This window comes from Sinocyclocheilus grahami, unplaced genomic scaffold, assembly GCF_001515645.1.
Source record: "Sinocyclocheilus grahami isolate Dianchi unplaced genomic scaffold, SAMN03320097.WGS_v1.1 scaffold98.1, whole genome shotgun sequence".
NCBI classification, from domain to species: domain Eukaryota; kingdom Metazoa; phylum Chordata; class Actinopteri; order Cypriniformes; family Cyprinidae; genus Sinocyclocheilus; species Sinocyclocheilus grahami.
Genome location: NW_015505277.1, coordinates 3,447,208 through 3,473,174, shown reverse-complemented (window position 1 = coordinate 3,473,174; position 25,967 = coordinate 3,447,208). Strand labels below are relative to the sequence as shown.

The window sequence follows — 25,967 nt, the reverse complement described above, 5'->3', positions numbered from 1 at the left end:
TAACATCCACCAGCTCCGTGATGTCGTCATGGAGGAGTGGAAGAGTGGCAACCTGTGAAGCTCTGGTGAACTCCATGCCCAAGAGGATTTATGGCAGTGCTGGAAAATAATGGTGGCCACACAAAATATTGACACTTTGGGCCCAATTTGGACATTTTCACTTAGGGGTGTACTCACTTTTGTGGCCAGCGGTTTAGAAAATAATGGCTGCGTGTTGAGTTATTTTGAGGGGACAGCAAATTTACACTGTTATACAAGCTGTACACTCACTACTTTACATTGTAGCAAAGTGTCATTTCTTCAGTGTTGTCACATGAAAAGATCATATATATATATATATATATATATATATATATATCTCCAAAAGATTTGGAAGGCCAAATGAGGCCAACTTCCCACTCCAAACATCCCAAGCACTATGGTATTAATCACATCTCTGGGGAGCTCTGCCATAAAACTGCAATTCAACCGATTTGATGTCTCCAACAATATATTTCATGACCCATATGGGCGTCTTTTATGTGGCGAATGACAATATAAAAGTGATTAACAAGTAGTTATTTGAGAGTAAAAACTGAAGCGGGAGAGCAGTCATTAGTAATCTCATCTATCTGCCCATGAACATTTACGACCAACCATGTCAAAAGACCTGATGAACGGACGATCCATGCATTTTTTGAGATTTCTGACATTAATCTCTTCTTCTGTAATGTTAAAAATGATAAGTATGTTTTTTTTAGTCATTACAGTATCTGCAGTTGATTTTTGGACAAGACCACAAAAGACATGTCAAGGTTCAGACCACAATGACCACTCAAAAAAAGGAGGGAATATATTATTGACAAGGATTTTTAACAGCAGAGGCCCTGAGTGAAACTGCGGACAGCAGACCAGGAAACTTCACCCAGCCCAACCATAAAAAGTGGGCCAGCAAGCCCGGCAATTACTGCCCCGATTACCCAGTGAGCCACTGCTGCACGGTAAGCAGACGAGAAGAGAAAAGCAATTTCAGTGCGAGAGGAACTGAGGCCTGCTAGAAGGGAAAGAAAGAAAAAAAAGACAGAAAAAAGTTGGAGAGAGGATTTGAAGTTCCACACCAGCTGGCGCTTTAGGAGGACACAGGCTGTATTGTCCGGCTGCCGGGTTCCAGCCAAGCGTGCTTTGCTTTCCAAGCCCTGCACTCATCCCACATGGCCAGTGATGTCAGTAAAGCAGCTATGAAAAAAAAAAAGCCAAGGGGAACAGGCCAGCACAGGGGGCTTCTAATACGACAATACGTCACCTGCTACGGAATAAAGACACCGATCAGTAAGGATGTTCACATGACAGATGGAAAAAAAAGTGAGCTAGGTTGCTCTATTTCTTATTCATATTTCCATCCGAGTGCACATATGATTTAGATGGCGTATAGTACATGGCTCATTGGGGGAGCAGCTGTCTTCCAATGTTACAGGTGTGAAGAACATCTTTAGATCCAAAGAAAATGACAATCCCAGAAGTCCCTAGCGGGTGGTGCACATTACAGTTTCCACACAGTTTGAGCAACGCTGTTGGGCAATGATGCCATCAACGGGCAACCAGGTGAGACACAGGGCCCATGACTGATCTAAAGTATTCAGATAGAAATTTGTTGCCCATTCTCAATGGGAAACTGCCCAAACAGAAGTTGTGGTTGAAATTGTTGGTTAGCTAACGGATGGGTATGAGCATTGGTGGCCGGATTGGATATCCCATATTTCTTGCTGGGCTAAGGTTGGCTACTGTCTCCTCAGAGTGCCAAGCATTCCCTTGGCTGGCCCTGCTTGTCAAACGGGTTGAAATTCTTCAGCGTGGTGTCAGGCGGACAGTAAATCTGCTGTTTCGCAGGAATCAATGGCAGGCCAAGTCATCTGTTTTGCTCCTGCGCTCTGCCTCACCTTCAATCTAGCTGAACAGAATACCAGGAACTCCAGAACGTCTGCCTTTTGCTTTCTTTTCTCTTTTAATTCGTCTTTTGGTTGTTCTCACTGTAGTTGCCTAGAGAAGAGAACACAGGCTACCACTTCCATGGCACGGACAAGCATGTTGTACAATTACATAAATTCTTTGAAACCACACTTTAAAAATAAAGATTATTAATTGGCATCTATGGTTCCATGAAGAACATTTAACATCCATGGAATCTTTCCATTGCACAAAGATTCTTGATAGTGGATAAAGGTCCTTTAGTTCATTAAAAGTTCACATTAAGGAAAAAAAATAGTTCTTAAGAACTGTTCATTGACTAACCATTACGCCACACCTGTCCAAATGTTGCCATTCTAGTTTCGAAAAATATCATGACATTCAGAAGTAAAATAAATGGATGGCAGAATGTTACCCACTTTGTTTGCTTTGACAGTTATTCGCCGCTTTCTTGCTACTAGCTATGACACTAATATTGGCAAGTGCGTTGACAAGTCTTATCGCAAGACAAGTGAAAGAGTTGGGAAACACAAGGAGGAGGAACAATGCATGAGCTGTTTTTTTATTTTAAAACTTATAGCTGTGGGCAGCTGTTTGGCATAAGAACCATAAGAACACCATTGCGAAATGACAACATGATGTTAGAACAATTGTTCACGGCTGAAAAGTGCAATGCATATCCTTCTTTAACATATTAACATTAAGGATGGTGTCCTATAGTCGATTTGGTAGCTTATTTTCCTGTGACAGTAATAAAATAGCCCTTGGTCAGTTTCTGCAGCTTCAGGCCACAGAATAAATAAACAACAATAAATAAATAAATAAATAATAACACTCTGGGATGATTTATGACCCTCCTTTAAAACATTCACTGGATGAGACTAAATGCTGTATTGATGTACAGGTTAGGCGCTTTGAACCATCAAAATTATTCAAAAATGCATTCTCTCAGATCTCTTCTCTTTGGACAGCATGAATTATTGGAGCCATCCATTCACTACCGATGTTTCAAACAAATTTGTTTTGCACACCGAAGGTTTACATCCCACCTGCAAAAGGCCTTTCATGTAAATGTATATGATTCCGTGAAAAATGGCATCTGTAAACGCAAGAACCTTCGGAGAACATGTTGTAGTGCAAATTCTTCTTGTTCTTCATGCTATAATTTCACTCTACAAGTTTATTATTTTGTGAAGGGAGACAATTCTGGGGTAGGGCCGACATCCTACCCAAACAGAAAGTTACGCTAAGCCACGTTCCCTTTGGGCAGCTTACATCTACCCTAAACCCTTCGCGGGAGAGCTGCTCAATCATATTTCAGTTGAGCCTGGCTGCACTGTGACTTCATACACACACTTCAATTGTTAGCGAAAACTCATAGTGATGACTTTTAAATGGCCATGAGAGTACAATCCCACTTAAAACAAAACCACCACAGCCCGACCCTTCAGATCAGTTGTTTGGCTTCAAGAAGACCTTCATTAATCTCCATTACCAGGATGGCTAGTACTACCAAGGGGGTCCTTCTCATGTTGCATGTAGCTCTTCTTACTTCGAGATCTCTTTGTCAGAGCAAAAAAACTGAGGCGTGACTCCAAATGATTTCACCGTCGCCACTTCACGTCACACACGCAGTCAAGGGTGTCATTTAGGGAAGAAAAACTCCCTGGTTTCCAGCTGTCAGTGTGAGCTTGGGCTCCCATCAATGCAGTTACAAGGTATCCTTGCATTAGGGGTAATACTAGTGGTTGAGACGAGAAGAAGAGAAGGAGGGCGGTAAGAAAGAGGGGGAGATTGAAGGTTCTGGAAGGCTTCGAGCGTGTCTGCAGGTCTCGAGGTTGCCTACACGGCCTTATCAGCTCAGGCCTCTTACTGGAGAGAGCGGCAAAATCAATTTCCCCCTTGCAGACTGGAGAGGCCCTGGCCCGTCTGCCGCGGGAAACAGAAAAGAAGTCAAGAAGAAAGGCTGAGTGATTCCTCCTCTATTAGAAGAGCACAGAAGACCGTACCCATCATTGCATTGTGGGAGTTGCTCACTTTCGTCTTTCTGGCAATTCCTTACAGCTCATACATTTATGGACATTTTAACACTTCTTTCACAACTCTGGAAATGCCTGCACCCCCTCCTCCTCTGAATCAATTCCCACCCATCATGTATCAGGCCCTCGGGTTGAAACGCGTTAGTTTCGGTGTAGATAAGCAAACAGACGGGGCTAGGTGGAGGGGGCTCAGCTGGTGCAGAGCACGAAGACGGTGAGTTCGACCGAGGGGAAGCTACACAGGTCAATATGGCTTCCAATAAACCCCAGGGTGCACCAGCAACTGCTCCAGAAGATCTGCAAAGTAAGCTTTAGTGCTTCAGCCTCTTCACGACAATGATCTATGATCTAAGTTGCAGGACTGCAAATTTCTTGTCTGCTCGCCTTGGTGGGGATGAGATGATCTCAAATTCTGTGCGTCGATGCAGTATTGACGCAATTCATTTGTACTTGTTCATGCTGCAAAAACAAACAAAAATCCCTGCGTAGCTTCATACAATCACATAATAGCAAGAAAAAAATAAATAAAACAAAGGACTTTGAGTCAGCAAAATTGTTTTATCACAGCACAGAGCCTATAGACTCTCTCCCGAGTTTCCTCATCCCTGCTCCATCTTCATTCCTTCATTTATCAGAGAGATGAAGAGAAAGGAATAATTTAAAAGATCACTGCTCAGGTTACCGATTGAGCAGCAAATGTAATTCTGTCCATGTAGCTGCGGCCCCCATCACTAACGGCAGCCTCTGACGAGGAAAGAAGCATAACTTACCATTAAAACATGATTTCTGTTCAGTTTCGCCACGATGCGGTGGCCATTTATTACAGTCCTGATGAAGTTGCGAAAGCATAGGCATGCTTTTCTCCTGCCAATACTGCTTCCCTGCATGAAATCAATTGGAACCCAAGGCTGGATAATATAAAACACGAGGCGTCCCAGAGGACCGGCGGAGTGCAGCTCTGCGGGAGAGGTTCTGCATTCTAAGTGGCCTCATTACATGATCACTTCTGATTCAGGATCAACGTGCAGTTATGTACTAACCCTGATTAGAGGGCTAATGAAGGAAGGAGGAAAGCAGCTTTTCGTACTAAGTGAGCAGAGCAAAGGGTTTGACGGCTGGCACAGGGCCAGATAAACAGCGGCCCTAGTCAGAAAGGTTTCACTGCTTTCTTTTGTTCAGTGTCCAATGACTTGTGACATCAACACACGTTTCCTGTGATCACACATTGGGAAAGTCAAGGGGAACAATTGAGTCTGGTCTCCTTTTTCCCCTACTTAAAGGATAGTTGATAGAAAATCTTAAATGGCATTCTTGCCTTTTTTTTTTTTACAGTAAATATGGATCAATGTTACTGTTTTTGAACAAATTTAAGTTTGACTTGCTATTTTGTATTTTTTTATTATAGTTTTTGCAAGACGACATAATTCCTTAAATGTTTTGATAAAGATCTGAAACGATTAGTCGACATTATCGACAATAAAAAATTGTCGACAAATATTTTTGTTGTCGAGTAGTCGTTTGATCTCATATGACCTAATGTAAGAGCCTGCAATAATGCGGTTTGACTAAAGTTTCTGTCATCTCATTTTGTGTGCCAAATATATTTATTTATATAAATTAATTGTATAATAATTGGAATTACATAATATGATTTTCAAAAGCTGAAATGATTACCTTTATTTGTTAGAATATGTAAAACTCAATATTTTAACTAATTGCAAAAGCTGAATAATCAAAATTTACTGATTTATCAGTGAAATAATCTATGATTAGTCGATCAATCGTTCTAATAATCGTTAGATTAATCGATTATCAAAATAATAGTTTGTTGCAGCCCTAATCTGTTCTAAATTGCAGATGTATAAAACTCCTGGTATTACTTAAACCTGATCTTAACATACATGTTCACAATAATGGAATATTTTTAGAATGTAACAGACCATGAAGACGTCATCATAATACTTGTATAGTTAATTGTGACTGGACCTCTTCCTTTTATCTGTTTGCATGCTGAATTTTGATTGGTCTTGTTTTTACTGCATATTTTTATGAATTTTTAGCTGGTTTTACGGTGCAAGGTGACTGTGTCAATTCTTCCATGCAGATGACAACACTCAACACTTCTTGTAAACACTTCCTGAAATGTAAATCAACCTTTTCATGGTTTTTCTCAGAGACAAAGATAAATATATGGAGTTACCCCCCTCCAAAAAAAAAAAAAAAAAAAAACAGAAGTGAGTTAATTCCCCACCTGGTAGTCTAGTATGCTGAAGCCAAGACCTCGCTCTCCTTTCTCTAGTTCTAGCACCTGCACATTTGGAGACCACAGAGCTAGTTCCCCTTCATCTTCTTCTTCATCATCCTTCTCCTCATCCATCTGCTCACTCTCAGGGCTGCTTGGCTCTAGGGGCTCTTCTTTATCGTTAACCTCTTGCTCCACTGCTGATGCCTGACAGGCATGAAAAGAAAAGCACAAATCACGACAAGCTAGTAGTGGTTCTTAATTGGCGGGTTGTGACCCCAAAATGGGTTGCAGGTCTGTTCTGTTGGGGTCACTTAATCAATCAATTGCTCAATCAAACTATAACTTTACAAGACAAGTTTATATCATGTTACAAATTTTTCATATTATAATTGAACTTTCTAAGATAAATATAATACATTTGAATCAGTCTAATGGATAATAATTATTTTAATTGTATTTTGTTGTACATTTTTTAAATTACATTTACTCCTACAGAGTTTAGCTCCAACTTACCTTGACACACCTGCCTGGAAGTTTCTAGTATGCCTAGTAAGACCTTAATTAGTTGGTTCAGGTGTGTTTAATTAGGGTTGGAGCTAAACTCTGCAGGACACCGGCCCTCCAGGACCGAGTTTGGAGAGCCCTGAATTAGAGGATATGGACAAACCTGAAACTCTTCCTTCATGCTCTCATGTAGACTTGTATCTTTGGCAAACATGGAGAGGTTATTCTCAATCTGTAAAATTATTACAAAATGAGCAGGCATACATTATTTTGCAGTTTAGTTTTGAAGTATTGGCCAATGCAGTGGCCAATTGGCCAATCTCTGTGTATGTATTCGTTACCTGCTCCTGTAGGCTGGCTGAGGGGCTGGATGAGTCCCACTCTTCAGATTCAGGGTGGTATTCGCTGCCTTCTTCAGCTAGGCGTCTGCAGCAAACCAAAGTAAAGGGAGGAGGAACCTCTCTGAGGAACGCAACAGCCTCTCGTCTGGACTTCCCATACAACTGCACGCCATTCACCTGCAAATACAACACATTTTATTGGGATAAACTTTACTCACAAGCGTACAGAAAATCTAACACTGCATGGTTTCCACAATCAAACACAGGGGTAAAAAAATAAGGTCACATATAAAGTGTCACTTTTTTTCTTTGACAAGGATGTTACAGATCATATTAACATCCTATGGGGAGCTTATTAGGTTGGTGACTATATTACACTCTGTCTCGGTGGCACTCACTGGCCATCTTTGATTGGTATTTCATGGAGCGGGCAAGCCTGAAGCTGCTATGGCGAGTGGGGGCGGCACTGTGCCATCTGCCCAAACCAGGGGGAAGCCATAGTCTCCACACATCCTTTCCATTATACACACACACACCATCGCTGTCCAACTGAACTTCTAAGCATCTAGCAAGGCCAAGAGGAGTACATTAAGGTGTTAAGGTTACACTGAAATATGGGATTTTCATTGATGATTATTCCGAGACTCCAACAAATGCATTGTCCCCAGGACGTAGCCTTGTAGTACACCACATCTCTCTATAAGCCACTTCCCCTGCAGCCCTGCAAATCTCCCCCGCTTTAACCATCCAGGCTCCTGCCAACAGCAACAGGCTGAAGGCACAGCGGCCCTTGGCCACCAGACCAGGTGGGAGGGGGAAGTTTGGAGGGAAGGGGGCAGGAAGCAAGGCCAGTGGGGAGGTTAGGGCAGGGGACAGTCATGCAGATGGCCTCGGTCAGAGTCAGGAGCCCTCCTGCCAGAACATCCACGGGCCAGCAGCAGCAGCAGCAGCAGCAGCAAGCCTTCCTGGAGGCTTGGTGCTGGCAGGATGCAAAGGTCAGTGTTATTAAAGCATCCGAGAAGAGGCTCACCAAAGCAAGCCAAGAGCAAAGCTGTAGGCTGGCCAAACCCTGGGAGCCAACGTAACCATAATGCCAAAGAGTGAGGGAGCAGGGAAGACACACATTGGCAGTGTAGATGCGGTTTAAAGCACTTTAAAATGACTTTACCTCCAGAAGTTCATCCTCTGGTCGAAGCAGCCCATGTTTTGCCACCGGACCCTCAGGAGCCACTGTGGAAATGTAGTGGTGTCCATCAAAAGAGTCTAGTTCCACGCCCAAGCGCATTATGTGTATTGGGAGAAGCTGTAGAAACATAAATTTTATGGTTTTACTCACTCATTGTGATCACTACTGAGCATGGCTGGGTGAGATTTAATATATATCTTGATATTTAAGTGTTTGCTCAAGAATGGTTTCTTGCAAGTGCTAAAACACTGTAAAAATCTAAATTCCACATGGTTTTTCACTAAATGAACACAAGGATGATTTATTTTTCTTTATGTGCACCAATATTACAATATATTTTACTAAAACATTTGAATATATTAAAAGCTTGGTGGGGACTTCAATAGACCTTTTTGTGTGATAATTCAAACTAATTGTTCAGGGTTTTGAATCGATTCATTGAAACAAATTGATTCACAGAAATTAATTAAAACGTATTAACTTGTGAGGAGCTAAAAACCATCTTGATATCTTAACGCTGTCATACTTGCAAGTCGTGAGACAAAGAAGAATTACACATGTCCAACTCGGTACCATGTCTACTATATATCATGAATATTTGATAGATTGCCCTGCACTACTATATAGATGAATGAACGTGAATGAATCATGAATCGTGCTGTTTCCACGTTACCTTGGAGTACTTCTGCAGCTCAATATCATCATCTATGACAGGGTCAAGCTGTACAACCTGTAAAAATAAAATAAAATGCAAATAAAATAATGTGAATAAAAAACAAAATGAATTGTAAATAAATAAAACCTAAAAAATAAAAAAACCTGAATGTGGTCAACACACTCCCTTTATGATAAATAAAACCAAACAACAGTGTGTCAGCACATGAACTCAAATCCAACAGGAGTCAACTGAGGCAATCTACAGCCAGAATTTAGCTGGTCGATCGAACATCTCTTATCACAGCATGCGTAAGTGCTGGCGGTTTTTGCTGATGTGCAGTTTGCTTCATGTTTAATTGAAAGCCGCACTTAGCATCTGTTAACATTACTTCCCCTACATTTTTGCTTACCATAACATCGTAATGTGGACCAAGAGCCTGTTCCCATTTAGCGCGAAGCTCCATCTCCGTCAGCGGGGCCGGCTCTTGCACTACAACACACACACAATAATGAGAGCAGTGTTTAAAGTCAATTACCGCCATTTGAGTGCCCACTGTCCGTGACAGAGTGAGTGGAAACGTATGACATTAATGTCAGGTGCCGCATACTAGCATGGGATTGATGTCAGGCTGACGGATGAATATAATCAGAGGGCCGAGAGTGCGCTGAGGGCAAGAGTTGAGAGAGGAGTCAGCAGTGATACTGCAGAAAAAGACAACGGGACGCCTGGGAACAGTATCGGCTGGAAGCCCAAAAGGCAATGGAGGCAAATAAACGGGTGGAACTGCATTTATGGGCACTTGTGACCCTTAACTATGATATGGGGCGGGAGTAGTAGGGGGTTTCAGAGAAATATAATATAAATAATAAGTTTTTCTGTAACCTAAGCTGTACATTTAACAGACATTTGCCAGCAATAAGGTACAATTTGGTCTCCCGTTCCTACAAAAAATAGAAACACATTAAATATATTGATAAAAATAAGCTAACATGAATAGTACCTAGTTACAAAACATCAAATTTCAGAATACCACCTTAAAATGTAATGTAGTGCTGTGATGACAAAGATGGATTTTCAGCATCATGATCCTTCAGAAATCATTCTAATATGTTGATTAGCTGCTCAAGAAACATTTATTATTATTATTACTATTTAATTATTATTTTTGTGCTTTATTTGCCGTTTATTTCTTATTTTTGTGGATTTTTTATTTTTATTGTCACTTTTGATAAATTCCATGCTTCTTCGCTGAATAAAGTGATTTTTTTCTCAAAATTAAAAAAATTAATAATTAAATAATAATAATTGTACCCACCCCAAACATTTGAACAGTAGTGTATATATTTTTTTAAACAAAAATGGCAAACCTCATATAAAATGAATGAAAAACAAGCTTCTTTTACCAACCACTTGTACAAAAAGCAGATAATTTTTTTTTTTTTAAATTACACTTTTTCAAGAGTTTCAGGCCCTGTTGTGGACTGGTATGCCAAATCACGTTACGGTAAACAGTAAAGTCAGTGAGTGAGTGAGAGCGAGGGATGCAGACCTGATTAAATTAGCATTTCTAACGCCTCACTCACAACACCATTCATCACAAATGTTTGGCTACATTAATACAGCAATGGATCGCTTCTACACGTGGGACGTCAAACCCCAGCCAACATCTGCAGCCCAGGTGCGGCACAATGGAGAACAGGGGAAATGGCTTGTTATGTTTATGTATCAGGAAAAACTCAGCGGACACTGAGAACAAATGTCCACCCCCTATCCAAACGTCACTCAACATTTAAAAGAGGGCGTCACATGGGAGAAGTTACTACAGACCCACAAAAGTTGAGTAAATGAGGTTTTACATAGTACTTCCTGTGGTTTTTAACTGCTGTGGGCATTTCTGGAGCAACTGCGGACTATAATTATACCAACGTGGACCGATTGTCACCACTTCTTTGTGATTGAGTGCTCTTGCTGTCAACTTTCGCAATGATTTTAATGGGTCGAAACCGCTGGTGTGACAGAACTTGGAAAAAGCGCAGAAAACCCGGCAGCAACTAGTCCGTGTTGTCCACATTTTTTTAACATTAGGGCTGAAACACATCTGTTTCCAGAGACTTTCAACTTTACATGACACAAAAGAAACCATATGATGGCACTTCCAGGGTAGTTATCTTTAAAATCGACGGGTGAAATTTAGCGAAGCCTCTAAGTTCACTCTTATCAAATGTCACGTCAATGTACCAAAACAGTCGCGCATTATCCATAAAGAAAATATTTAAACATCTACACACTCACATGGCAATATAATTTCTTAAGACCACAGGGAAAAAAGGCGGGAGGTGAAAGCATGATTAAAGCCGTGTGTGTTTTGACTCGAGGGCGGCTATCATTTTACACATGCTATGATTTCAGCTTTGGGAAATGAGTCCCTGACAACCAATCACTGTTATCCTGGGCATGTATTGGCTCAGTGCAACAGAATGCTTTATTTAGGAGTTTGGCAGGTACCGGGTCTTGTCCGGATTAATTAGGGCAGAATGTAACAAGAGCTCTGGGCTGCTTTGGCTTCAGCCAATGCCCGCTCTTCCGCTTCCAGGTCGCCTATATGCCGGATAACATGACTGAAACGATGCCTGCTAAGCTCGGTGTAGAAGCTGGCCTGAATCTGACCTCCATCCAGAGGGGAGCACCAAGGATCGGATTCATCAGTATTAAGCCAGAAGCATACTTCGGTTTTATGCGTATGATAGGGTATGCGTAAAGTGTGTAACATAAATTCAGCCATCAGTGTAGTATGTGTGTACTGTATGCGTGCAGTCAAATTTTTGCCTGTATGCTCAGCTTCTGTGAAATTTTTTGTGCCAATTAGTTTGTCCAAAAGGAAGAAACGCTGCCCTGGCTAGTCGTTTCACATAAAAACATAATTTTTTTAAAAATAGGACAAAAATCTGCCAACGGGCTATGAAAATTCAACTTAATTCAAAGGGAAAATAAGTTTTCATTCCCCATCAACAGATAATTGTTCTAGTTTTAAGCATAAACTCATTTAACTTTGTTTGATTTGCATGATGTGGCGATTAATTAATCGCAAATTAAATTTGGAATTTTGAAAATACCCCCAAAAGATAATTTAAAGCCATTGTTGTGTTAAATGAGAAAATTATCAAGTAGACATTACAAAAAAGTAGCTTTAGAAAGAAATATTTTATTTGATTCAACATAAAATGTATTACTCACAAACATTTAGGCTACAATGGCCTAACATAAACTATGGAACATAAAAGAAGATCATTTGAGAAACATCTCAGTATTTTTTTGTTCATACATTGAAAGTCATTGATAGCCAAATCAGCTTGGTTTCCAACATTCATCTCTTTCTTCTGGTTACCAACATTCTTGTTTATGTTCCATAAAAGAAAGTAAGTGATACAGGTTTGAAACGACATGAGGGTGAGTAAATGATGAAAGAATTTTTCTTTTTGGGTGAACTATCACTTTATTTTCATTTTTTATGTTTTAATGAAATGATACTCTAAATAAGAAACTAAAACTGCAAGTAGATGGTGGTAAATTATGAGTAAGTCATTGAGTCATTCATTCATTCAAACTACTGATTAACTCAGGTATGAATTAAATGACCCTCTTTATGAATGTGCCTTTGAATCATTAGTTCACCCGATTTGTTCAAAACTTGGACTCATTCAGAAACGAAACAACGCTGCATTTCTTGGAGATAATATTTTTGCTGGCAAAAACTGACAATATTGTAGCCTATCTATACACAATATTAACTACTTATTTACCAAACTGTTGTATAAAATCACATTTGCACTTGTGCTATTCAGGACAAAAACAACACTTGTGAGATATTGCTTATCATATGACATAAAACTCATACAGGGGCATTTTTGCCCCAATCTCTTAAATTTTAAGAGCGTATAACTGCATTTTATATAGGCTACATCACGTAGTGAGTTGTTGCCCTGCGTTATGTTTGTTAACAGTCAACCGTATGAAATGTAAGATGATGTACAGGTCTGGGGCGGGGCGGGTGCATTAATTGCGTTAAAATATTTTAACTGTGTTATTTTCCCATAACTAAGTGACAGTTAGTGGTAGTTAGTGGAAGCTCGAGATTACGGTATATAAAGTTTTAAAGGGGTCATATGACGCTGCTAAAAAGAACAGTATTTTATGTATGTGGTGTAATGAAACATTTTTATGCGGTTTAAGGTTCAAAAAACACATTATTTTCCACATACTGTACATTATTGTTTCTCCTCTATGCCCCGCCTTCTGAAACGCGCGGCGGCCTACAGTGAGCAGAGGCCGGCGGCTAGAGTGAGGAACGGCCGGAGGGTTAGAGTGGGCGGCGGCGGCCTACAGTGAGCAGAGGCCGGGGGCTAGCGTGAGGAACGGCCGGAGGGTTAGAGTGAGCAGAGGCGCGGGCTTGAGAACGGCACGGTCAGCGATTTCGACGAAGGAGCATCCGGAAGGACGTGACGACTCCGGGCTGGACTTCGCTTCGTCCACGGTTAAAAGCTGATCCGGCGATCGACAGCGCAAAGTTGTAGTATTTCCTCATCGACCAGCACGGATCAGCTCCAGGCATGACAAAGCAGATATCGTCCTCTTTTGGAAGACCAAACAAAGTAGTTTCGCTTTCACAACGAAGCACACAGCGTCTCTACGACATGGCAGCAGAAACAACAAAACTACAGCGAGAATAAAAGTTACGCCTTCTTTCTTTGCGTAAACATTTGGGTGGCGTTATGCAAATCTTCCCACAGAGCGACATGGGTATGTTGGGGCGTATTAGAACGAGCCGTTTTAGGTAGGTGTGGCTGACTCTTAACTTTTATAAAGAATATCTCTTTGGATTTGAGACTTTAGTCTTTGCAACTTTACAGATCTTCTTTATGCACCAAGAGCTTGTAACACTCCAAAGAGAAAGGAAAAATTGAAAACGCATCATATGACCCCTTTAAGTATGGATATTTTCTTTACACAAACGCATTGATTCACTTCAAAAGCCCTTTGTTAATCCCCCGGAGCCCTGTGGAGCACTTTTTATGATGGATGCACTTTTTTGGCCTTCAAAATCTCGACCACCACTCATTGCCATTATAAAGCTTGGAAGAGCCAGAACATTTTTTAAAATATAAATCAGACTGTATTCATCTGAAAGAAGAAAGTCATATACACTTAGGGTGGCTTTAGGATCAGTAAATCATGGGGTAATTTTCCCTTTAACGTCCTTAGTGTGAAAAATATACTAGTAATGGCGTAAACTCGAAGTTTCATTTCCTGCATGAGCACCCGGGCTCAAAATATCAGTAAAAAGCCAATCAAAACAAAGAGAAGGACATTTTTATAGGAGCAGAACAACTGAGGCTGGTCTGTGTGAAGTCTGTGATATCAGCCACATTGTTGAGCACCTGTATGTGAGCGAACAGACGTGTTTGTGTGTTGTATGAACTCACTTTTTCCCTGCAGCTGTTGTTTGATCCCACTCAGAGCAGGGTCCATAGACTCCACCACAGAGCCCCTCTGAACATCCGCCCGCGCCTTGATCTCAGATGATCTCTTCAGAGACACACGCGACGACTCTCTCTGGACTATATCAACACACCAGTATATAAATATACACACTTAATTCTGAATCAACATATATTTGTAACCAGACAAAAACAATCATTTATAAAGATGTAAATATATATATATATATATCCAAGTCAGTCCAAGACTATTGAGGATCATAAAACAGTGATTTGACACAGCGAAACCTAATACCATATCAGGTAGGCCTCAAACTTGTATTTTTACAGCAATAAAGGCTACAACAAAATAGACTTGAAACTCAAACATGTCAACAGCATGTCTGTCTTGACCACCACAGGCAGATTTTTCCTATATCCTGTGCATGAAACGAGCAGCCATATAACCATTATACAGACATTTGCTGAAAGCCTGTGGTTTTCCTATAAACACGTGTAATATATATATATATATGTATATACACACATTTCCTTTAACTTAAAAAAGGAAACAAAATGCGATAACTACATTAACTACATCAAAGTATCTCATATCGATTAAATAAAATTGAATATAAATTTTTATTTGTACATTTACATCGATTGTCAACCCTAAAGTCAACATTGTATTTTGTGATTTACAGATCTTAATATTTATTTCTTTATTTTACTTTATATATACATTATATCTTTTTTTGAAAATGAACAAAAGTAAAGTCTTTATATTTCCCAACAGGGCAGTGCCAAAAACAACTTACATCCATAAAATGTAGGGAAAGTTTTATTATTTTTGAATCTATGCAGATCTGCATTGCTTTCTGTGTTTGAATTTCTTGTTTTGATGCAGTTTAACAGTCCAATCATTTCACGTTATTTATTTTCTTAAAAATTTACAGAATACGATCAAATGAAAATATATATTTATTATTATATTTGATAAAATGTTAACATTTTTATTTTAAAATGTTTTTAATTGAATGACAGCTCTGTAGGTACAGATCTGATCCTAATACAACACATGTCACTTTACCTTTATCTAGTGATTTTTCTACGACTGTCCTCTTGGGCGAGTCGATCTTCCTAATGAGGGTAAGGTGTACGATATCACCTGTCCGCTTCATTACATCCAGGACTTCCTGGTTGGTGAATCCCTGGAGGTTCACGCCATCCAACTGTTCACACAGACACAAAGACAATCAAGAAGTCACTTCAGGCCTGGCTAACCGGCTCTCCAAGTCGCCTCAGTGGGACTGATTAGCCTATAGCGTGAGGCTGGGGAGAGCGTGACAGCTGACCGTGTCCACACTCAAACCTGTTCTTATTAAACTGTGAATCAACGTGAGATGAAAGAGACGTCTTGCTTAGTTGGCGTTCTGTTCTGTCAGAGTGCTCGTATGGACACGGGGCTAATTAAGGTAGAGCTCATTAAAAAGTGATTAAGAACCCACTGCTATTATCCTGTCGTGGACATGGATTTTCCCGCTCTGCTCAGCGGCGCTGCCTGGAACCACGTTCTTCACGAAGACCCCCACCGCATCTGACATGCAACAGAGACGAGAGATGCGAGGAAATAATAATTAACCGCATACTGATTAGTCGCTGGATTTCTGGGAAAACAAGGCAAAATATGTTTCTTACCCTTAGCGGTCAAAGCGTTGTGTCCGATTATGGAGATCCCGAGGCTCTGGCCTTCCTTCTTTTTTAACGCAACTTCGTGGATTTCGTAGCCCTCCAAATTTGGCTGCAACATTACAGATCAAATACTGCCATTTGTTTTATTGTTTCCAAACACTGCTTTTTTGTTACAGGTTTAATCTACAAAAACATGTTTGGGCCCTGTTATTAACTCAAAATCAATAGAATTTTTTTTTATATCAATAGAAAAATCAATAGAAATTACTATGAGGCATCCGGACACACTTTAGGCATACATTATGAATAGTGACTCTTATTAGATTCCCATTTCTGTAGTACAGTTATACAATTACTGTAAAATCATGTTTTAAATAATTATAAATAGATTAATATTATATTTTTTGCATTAGAGTTAAGAGAATTTGGGGATGAAAATTAAAATAATCCAAATAATGATACAAGAAATTATAAAGCAAAATAAAATAAAGCAAATATCTCCTCCAATTTCTCATTGCAGAAATACATCTGGATATTTTATTTAAATATTATTTCAGTGATTATTTTATTAGAAAATTATTTCAATTATTATTTTATTTGAATATTACATATTTTAAATACATCAAAAATAAATGGTCCTAACATTATCATAAAAATGTAACTTGATTTTTTTTATTTTAAATTTCTAATGTAAAATTTACTAAAATGTAAAAATATAATTTTATATTACTTTATGTATTTATATAAAGGTGGTGTATTCTGTACCGTTTTGCTGCCCCTGCGAGATGGCACAGGAGGTGGAGGTGGCAGAGAAGTGACAGGAGCCGTGGCGGGGGCAGGTGGAGGTGGAGGAGGAGGCTGGGTCACCACCAGAGGGTCTCGTGCGATCAGCATCCTCACATGGGTCCCGCAGGCCTGCAGCACCTGCACCACCTGGTCACTGGCCAGACCTTGAGTGGATGTGTCACCGATCCACAGGATGTGGTCACCTGTTCTCAGCCTCCCGTCCTGGAGGTGAATGAAAGAAAAGAGGAGGAAGTTGACATCATTGAACATGAGGTGAATCTATCTATCCATATATCTATATTAGATCCATCCATCCCGAAGAAAAAAAGAAAAATGCCCCCCCCCCCCCTTTTCAAATTATTGTAATGAAAAAAAAAGACAATATGGCAAAGCATCCAAATATTTTTTTCTGTAATTCCCATTATTCCCAATGATTTTTGAAAAGCTAAACCAAATTATTAAAAAAAACAATAATACGAGGAAAACATTTTATATATTGTTGAAAATAATGTCAAATTAAATGTTTACATTTAAATCAAATGCAATCTTTTTTTTTTGTTAAATTATACATGTATCTAAATATTGTGTATATATATATATATATACACACACTTTGTATTTACATTAGATTTATTTAAATGTATATTTAATTCTTTATATTGTTAAAAATAATACTTATTTCTGAATACTACCATCCATGTATGACACATGTAGTACATTATTACTCAAAAGGAGTAAATATTGCTAAAAATTACAATTATTCAAATAAATGCAGAATATTATATATACACTGTATATAGATATTACAATTGTATTATTTTAATTAATGTGATGCATGTATGTTAATATAAAACGTACCAATATAGTTTATTTTATATTGCTAAAAATAATACAATTCAATACAATTCTAAAAATAAATGAATACATATATAATTCATTTATTTTTATATTATTTTATTTTTTTTGTTATTTTTTTTTAGCATATGACCATGTATGTTAATATGACAGAAATTGTGTTAATATGACATTTTGTTAATATGACATAAAAAAAAGCACAGATACAAACACATTTTACCTGTTAACAATTGCAGGCCTTATTATAAATAATTTTTACCGGCCTCTAAAGTATAATTTACCTCTGAACGCAGGCCTGAGCCAAATCTCACATTTACAACCTAATTTGTTCTCATCATCCACAGGTGCAAGAGCCAAAAGTCTAACATCCACAATAACCATGTCACTCTTACGTGGCCTTTCCTCACAGCCCTTTCCGGTCGGCTTGAGCTGTATTCTTCTTTCTAGGACTCTGGCAGACGGGCCAAACGAATGGCGAGAGGAAAGGGAGGACTAAAGAGTGATTACACAAAGCGCAGAGAGGAGAACAGCCGTCTTTGTGAAGTGCGAGACATGAAAGCCGTTTGATACATCAACTTGCACAGGGAAAATTTCGGCAGCTTGTTCCTGCCACTGTGTCGGGGACAGCGGGGGTGCATTGAAGCCCGCCGCAGCCATTAAAAGGTTGAAATAGGAAACGCCAGGGATAACAAAGCCCTGATTTTGACAGCTTTTTTGGAGCATAAGATCCACTGATGTGTGAAATGCAAGCAATGTGCCTTTTGAACAAGAAGGGGTTTGTTGCCTGAGCTCTGGACACTGGGAAGGCTGTTATCTGCCGGGTGTCTACCTCTGCAATTTTCTCACTATCAAATGAAACCCCTCCTTTGCTGTTCGGCCCGCTGCTCTTTCGAAACAAAGATTTACATTAGCGCTTGTCCTGCTGTGAGGACAGAAAGGACCATTTTAGAGATAAGAAGTCTCTTTCTGAGTCCCCAAAGAAAAACTCAAGTCCTTTTTTGAGATTTACTTAACTTGGGTCGAAATTCACCTCTGTCATGATTCATCAGTGTACAGATCAGGGGAAAAAAAACTTGTCATTCTTCAAAATCAGTCAATATTATGCAATGTGTATGATGTTGCATAATGGATACATATGGATGTGGTTAGGATTGAGTTTTGTGCTTTTTTGCAACTAAACATCTAAATCTAAAACATCTCATTTGAGCTGAGGAAGCAGAAAAAAACAAAAAACACAAAAACTAAAAATAAATTAATAAACAAAACAAAGAATTAAAACCAACAAACAAACAAAATGCAAAAAAAACTAAAACTAAAAAGCAAACAAAAACAAAATAAAACCCCAAAATAAAAAATAAATAAAAAAAACATAAGAAACAAAAGACAAAACAAAAATAAAATGCAAAACAAAACACAAAACCAAAAACTAAAAATTAATTTATAAAACAAAAAGAAACAAGACAAAAACAAACTTAAAAACACTAAAAATAAAACAAAATAAAAAAGGCAACACAAAAAAATTAAATTCAAAACAAAAACATACAAAACCATTTAAATAATTATACTAGGGCTGCACGATAAATCGCATGCGATATTTACGTGCGGGCTTTCACATGGAGCAGCATTTACTACACAGCTTGTCAGTGAACAACGGCTCTGTGCAGTAAATGCTGCTCCATGTAAAAGCCCACACGTGATGGAGATTTACCGCTGATTACAGAACCGGCTATACTGACAAGATGCGCGTAAAATATCGCATGCGATTTATCGTGCAGCCCTAAATTATACTTTTGCAAAAAGTATCATTTAATTATATCATTTCATTTTTGAGTTTGCTCTTCCTTTGATCATGCCTGGCAATCCTACAGTAAATATGTTAAGAGGATTCAAACACAGCAAACACTGATGACCCAAACCCAACATATACAGCTATATTTCTTTCCACAAACAGCTGTATTTCCTTCAGGCTGCAGCTTACATAAACATCTATACATTAGTGATGGTAAATGAGAAAGCCATTGTGGGAGGCAGAAAACATCTCCCTTGGGAAAAGGCTTGGGTGTTATTCCTCCAGGAGTGGGAATTCCAAAGTGCAACACAAGTCTAGCCTGCATGAAACTTTCCAATAGAGTATAATTAGGATTCCAGATATTTTCAAGGGCTTCAGAGGTCTGGGTCTACAGAGAGATAGAAGGGCAGGGGAAGTGAAGAAAAATAAACCTTAGCTACATTTGCTCCCGCTCTCCTCCATTTAAGGAATGGAGCAGTGATCCCTTGGGGTCCTAACAATCTTAAATATATAAATATTTTCTCAGCTTTAAACGATAAGAGAATAGATTGAAATGGTGGAGATCTGTTTGAATATGGGGTTAGTGAGAGGACATAACACATGCTTGCAGAGTGACGTGTTCATTGCTAAGCTTTTAAGCTGACATATGATGATTGACATTAATGATTCCCAAGTCTCAGATAGAAAAGGTATTTAAACGTAATAATGAAAAAATAACGCATTTGGAGTTTTACTTAAAAAAAGGCTTGAATTTTACATGATCTACAAGGGTGAACCTCAGGAAAACACGTCCAGGTAAAAAAATTTAATCATTAAATCACAATCATTCACATTTCTAAATATATATCAATATAAAAAAAAAGTTACAAATATTTATTTTTAACTTTTTAAATATAAAAACTAATAATAATAAAAAAAAAAAAAAGATTACAGTAAAAAAGGAGTAAAAATTATATTTTGAAAATGAGCATAAATGAAACGTGGGACTTCTACAAATAAGTATAAAATAGCGCTGACAAATTGTAAATTAACAAAAGTGTATGCAAATTAATCACACTAATTCACAATTCTAAATAAATTTAAAAAAAATTTTTTGAACAAAAACAAACATACTAAAATATAACATTAAAAAACAACTAAATTAGCATTTTTAATTAGCATAAATTAAATGTGCAACAAGCGTGTATAAATTATGGCTGACAATTAAAAATGTTAAATTAATAATAAAACTAGATAATTAATCAAATTAATTTCAAATATTTGCAATATTAAATATATTAACAAATATATAATAGAATTCATTTTAAAAATGTAAATATTTAAATTATTACAGTAAAAACAAACTACTAATAAATTAGGGCTGACAATCAATTTAAAATCTTAAATGATTTACAAAGCTCGAGAATTACTCGAGTTAAACTGACAAACCTAGTATAAATACTACTAAAATTATTATTATTATTATTAGGTGTAAAAATAGGTTTTGTTTCCTTTAAGAATATTTTTCCCCCATTGATTTTGAGGGTGAAATATGATGTGTTGATGTTCTTGACAGGTAAATGCCGATTCATTCAAAAGGAATTTTTTTAATTTTTTTAACAGTAACATAATTGCCAATATCACGTGTTAGCAAAGCCTTCTGTACCCTTCATTGCCTTCTGCGTTTGCGGTGTTGAGTCATGTTTGCGATAAAATCTATTTTATTTTATAGAGCGCAACAAACAGACACTTAATCTGACTTATAAACAGCACAACTTTGTTGACATCTGGTGACAGAGAGTTTGGCTAGGCAACAAGCAATCAAACGAAAACCAGACTTTTGCTCCATTAAACACAACTCTGAAATGGAACAGCACATGAATTAAACCAAAGTCTGGCTCCGATATGCAGGACATGGTCCCGAATTAAGGATATTAAACATTTCAAATCGAAAAGCATCAACAGAGCAGAAATACACAACCTAGCTTGCAATGTAAAGACCAAATGAAAACTACTGTCATTTTTCCAGCTGTGTGCAGTCGCCGTTAATTTGAGAGTGGTTAAATTTGGGTACTTAATTAAAGTAGACGAGAGGGAAGCGTTATGTTTATTGTTAAAGGCTTAGGTTAATGCAGTTCATCTACTGGCTGTTGGTCTTTCCAGCCTCATTTTCTTCCTCTTCCGAGACTATTTCTTTCGGTGGTATGAAGGTCTTTTGGATGAACCTGAGAAAGTCTGCGCATTTCGTTCTCCTTCTGTCTTTGGTTTAGACACGGTTATAACAGGATGTTTTAAGGGCTTTATTTTCCTGAGGATCACATTATAATAACGGGAACATGACAAATAAATATGCTCCTAGTTTAGGCTGAATTACCGTTTATAGATCAGGCAGGTTAAATCAAGATCCTTAAGCAATTTGTAATAATTTCTGTCACTGGATTTGATAATCTGTATATGTTAGTGTAACTGGTTGAAATTAAAACATCACCAATATAAATTAAGCTCAGTTTGTTAGGCCTTAGGAAATATTGGCCTTTTTAAATAGGTAAGATTAAACCACAAATGACATCTGCACTTCATTAATGCTTTTAAAAATGTTCATGAAATCTTACCAAAAGAAACTAAATTAGTTACTGCTAATACTAACAGTACGTTACTACATAAAAGTACTCATGCTACTTATAGAAGCACGTTTCCGTCACTGAATAAAAAATAAAAATGCCAACTGCTACTTTATCCAACAATTATAATGCAATTCACTCAGAGCTGCGAGAAAAAAAACTAGAACTGCAAGATATAAACACAGAATTCTGACTTTCTTTTTTGCAATTCTGAGCTTGCATTTCAGAATTGTTTTTTGTTTCCGGAATAAAGAATAAAAAAAACATAAATGTGACTTTTTAATCTCACACTGCACACTTTTTTCAGAAATGCAAGATAAAAACTTTGAATTGCGAGAAATTCAGAATTTTGACTCTGTGGCGGGAACAGACTTATATAGCTATTAACTTAAAGGGCCAGTTCACCTAATATTGTTATTTACCGTATGCTTCCTCTCGTCGTTTCAAACCAAAATGTGGTTATTTTTTCTGAGGAATAGAAAATGCTTTTTCCCCCCTATCAATGATAGTTTGAAGTTATCACAGGCTGCAATTTGGAGGTCTAATCAAACATGGTGAATGTTTGACGCAATGATGTTTAGGCATGAGAGAATTGATGGGCAGTCGTGGCCTAATTGTAAGAGAGTCTGAAAGTTGTAAGTTTTGGTCTCGGTACCAGCAGGGATTTGGCTACACGTCTAAAGAGTGAGTGAGTGTTTGATGTTACTGACATCCAACAAGTGCCATAAAGTCATACCGTCTGAATGGGTGCAGATGTAGAGAGTCGGGGTTTGGCCACAGTGTCTCTGGCCACCACCAGCTCCACTTGGTCTTTCTGTTGCTGGAGAAGAGCAATGGCCTGCTGCTGCGTCACGCTCTGATCCAGAGGAATCCCATTAATCGCCAGAATCTGATCATTCTCCTGCAATCTTCCATCCCTGGAGATAAGAAATATCATTATTACTACCCACGTGATTCATTTATTTTTAAATAAATAAATACCATGCTTCGTAAACTAATTCTTAAATAGGTACAATTTATATCTGTCTGCAAATCTAATTGAAAACATTTATTTTAAACATTCAAATTTATTCCAGTATGTCCACAAAGAAAATTACCTTAAACAACATGAGGATATTTGTCGAACGTGACGTGTACAGCAAAAGGGACAGACTTCTGAATAAATCACAGTGGTCTCACTCACCTGTCTGCGACGCTCCCTTGTTGCACCTGTCTGACGAACACACCATGACTGCCCACCCCCTCTGGTCTCAGGCCGACCACACTGAAACCCAGACCTCCAGATAACGGCTTCTGCAGGCTGATGAGCTCCATCTTCCTTCCCTGCGGTAAACAATCCAGAGAGAAAGCACCATCGATACTAACGGTATAAACAACGCAAGCTGAACCAAAACATAGTAGAAATGATGTTCAACATTTGGCACATTAAATAAAACAATGTTTATCTAGCGGAAAATGACATAAAATACATCCCACCATTGCGGCCGCATTTATCCATCTCTGAAGCTGCTCAGAAGATGTGTTAGTTGAAGCTGTACCGTTGGACACCACGGATCCCAGGCTGCTGGACGGACGACTCGCACTAACGATCAGCTGGCCCTTCCTGGAGAAACTGAACTCTGTGCATGTGTCTTGAGGCAAGCTGTTTAACTACAAAGTGGAGAGGACAAAGTTCATTCTAAAGCTATTCAAAAAATTATTTAAAGAAAATAATAATAATAATAATAATAGTCATTATTATTACTGCAACTAGAAGTTTGAATGATTAATAATAATAATAATAATAATAATAAGTGAATGGATGTGTTAGACCAAATACTATTCATTATTTAGACAAACATAAATCGTGCCCATTTACAAATTAGTTTGAAATATAATAATAATACAAATATAACAAAAACAACAACAACAACAATAATGGCTATTTATAAATTTGTTTGAAATCTATTTTAAGAAGAATAATTATTATTATTACCATCATAATCATCAATATTATTCATAATAATAATAATAATTTAATGCATGAGTTGGATACTTAAATGTTTCAAATGTGTTATTTAGACAAATATAAATTGTTTATAAATGTTATTTATAACAAATTTGTTATAAATAATCATTATTATAATAATATTATAATATAATTAATAATAAATATTATTATTATACCAACAACAACAAAAACAACAATAATAATAATGCCTAGTTACGAATTTGTTTGAAATTCATCTTAATAATAATAATAATTATTATTATTGTTGAGTTGGACTAAATACTTAAATGTTTCTAATTAGTTATATATAGACAAATATAACTTGTGCCTATTCACGAATTTGTTTCACAACAAGCTCTTTAACTATGTAGTGGAGAGACCCTGTCAGTTCTAAATAAATAAATTAATACATACATAGACAGATACATAAATAAAATCTTTGATGCAAGCATTATCGTTCAAATAGCTTGTCCAAATAATTGCTCTACCAAATATTGTATAAACCATATTTCTGAGATACATGTCTGTTTAAGTTATGTTTATGCATACAAATATAAATTGTGCCCATTTATGAATTTGTAAACCTAAAAACCTATCAAACCTGGCTGTTAAGTATACAAATAAATAAAGTTGATTTCAACCATTATCTCATACAGCTGGTCCAAATAATTTGGGATAAATCATGTACTGTTCATCTAAAAGATAAAACAGCCCACAGAGGAACAACCATGTCCTACAGGCAGAGAGGTAAGGAAGGGAAAAAAAAATAAAAGGGAAGAAAAAAAAATCAATACATTCCTCTGCAGTACTCGCTAGTCCCCAACAGGTAATGTATTAATGACCTTTAGACTCTTACTGTGGGAACTTATCAGTCTTGTGCTTATTTAGTCCGGGCTGACAGAGCAGGTTCCAGCCTATTTCATCGATACATCTCCGACAAGGCAGTTACTCAAACTGAGACAGTAGAAATTAAGGCTTGATAGAAACTCCGGCTGTTGCCCGCCTCAACATACTTGATAGGTTTTTCACCTGACGCATTCATAGGCACACGTCTGACCTTCCCAGCACTTAGAATATGAAGGCAAGCTTCCGTTATTGCCATTATCTTAAATTGGTGTGCGGATTGTTTATTGTAAAGAGGTTTCTTGTGTCAATAAAAACTCTGACTGAATACAAATAGGGACGAGGGACTCTAGCAGCATCTCGAGTATGTGGATAAGAAATACATGCTCACTGCATACTGTGATGGGATGCAAAACAAACAAGTTAATTTTTTTAAGTAATTTGAGTCTAAAGAAATGACGTGATTTTTATCCTGATTTGGCATTATGAATACACATTAAAGGGGTCATATGATGCGATTTCAATTTTTCCTTACTCTTTGGAGTGTTACAAGCTCTTGGTGCATAAAGAAGATCTGTAAAGTTGCAAAGACTAAAGTCTCAAATCCAAAGAGATATTCTTTATAAAAGTTAAGAGTCAGCCACACCTACCTAAAACGGCTCGTTCTAACACGCCCCCACATGTCTACGTCGCTATGTGGGAAGATTTGCATAACGCTGCCCAAATGTTCACACAAAGAAAGAAGGCGTAACTTTTATTCTCGCTGTAGTTTTGTTGTTTCCGTCGCCATGTCGTAAAGACGCTGTGTGCTTCGTTGTGAAAGCGAAACTACTTTGTTTGGTCTTCCAAAAGAGGACGATATCTGCTTCGTCATGCCTAGAGCTGACCCGTGCTGGTTGCTGAGGAAATACTACAACTTTGCGCTGTCGATCGTCGGATCGGCTTTCACCGTGGACGAAGCAGAGTCCAGCCCAGAGTCATCACATGTCCTTCCGGACGCTCCTTCGTCAAAATCGCCGGC

The 25,967-nt window shown here is 37.9% G+C and overlaps 1 protein-coding gene across 1 annotated transcript in view; it reads right to left on the bottom strand.

Annotated features, from left to right (window-relative positions):
* Positions 1–25,967, bottom strand: part of LOC107588105 (inaD-like protein) — a 108,770-nt gene that overhangs the window by 78,841 nt on the left and 3,962 nt on the right. The window contains exons 5-20 of the mRNA XM_016276114.1: positions 23,590–23,763; positions 23,297–23,436; positions 22,850–23,030; positions 16,849–17,148; positions 16,090–16,192; positions 15,900–15,988; positions 15,482–15,623; positions 14,398–14,532; positions 9,327–9,406; positions 8,933–8,989; positions 8,242–8,376; positions 7,074–7,250; positions 6,896–6,964; positions 6,235–6,432; positions 1,941–2,016; positions 960–1,033 (exon numbers count right to left, since the gene is read on the bottom strand). Of these exons, the coding sequence (XP_016131600.1) occupies positions 960–1,033; positions 1,941–2,016; positions 6,235–6,432; positions 6,896–6,964; positions 7,074–7,250; positions 8,242–8,376; positions 8,933–8,989; positions 9,327–9,406; positions 14,398–14,532; positions 15,482–15,623; positions 15,900–15,988; positions 16,090–16,192; positions 16,849–17,148; positions 22,850–23,030; positions 23,297–23,436; positions 23,590–23,763 (2,130 nt within the window). The remainder of the gene's footprint in view (positions 1–959; positions 1,034–1,940; positions 2,017–6,234; positions 6,433–6,895; positions 6,965–7,073; positions 7,251–8,241; positions 8,377–8,932; positions 8,990–9,326; positions 9,407–14,397; positions 14,533–15,481; positions 15,624–15,899; positions 15,989–16,089; positions 16,193–16,848; positions 17,149–22,849; positions 23,031–23,296; positions 23,437–23,589; positions 23,764–25,967) is intronic.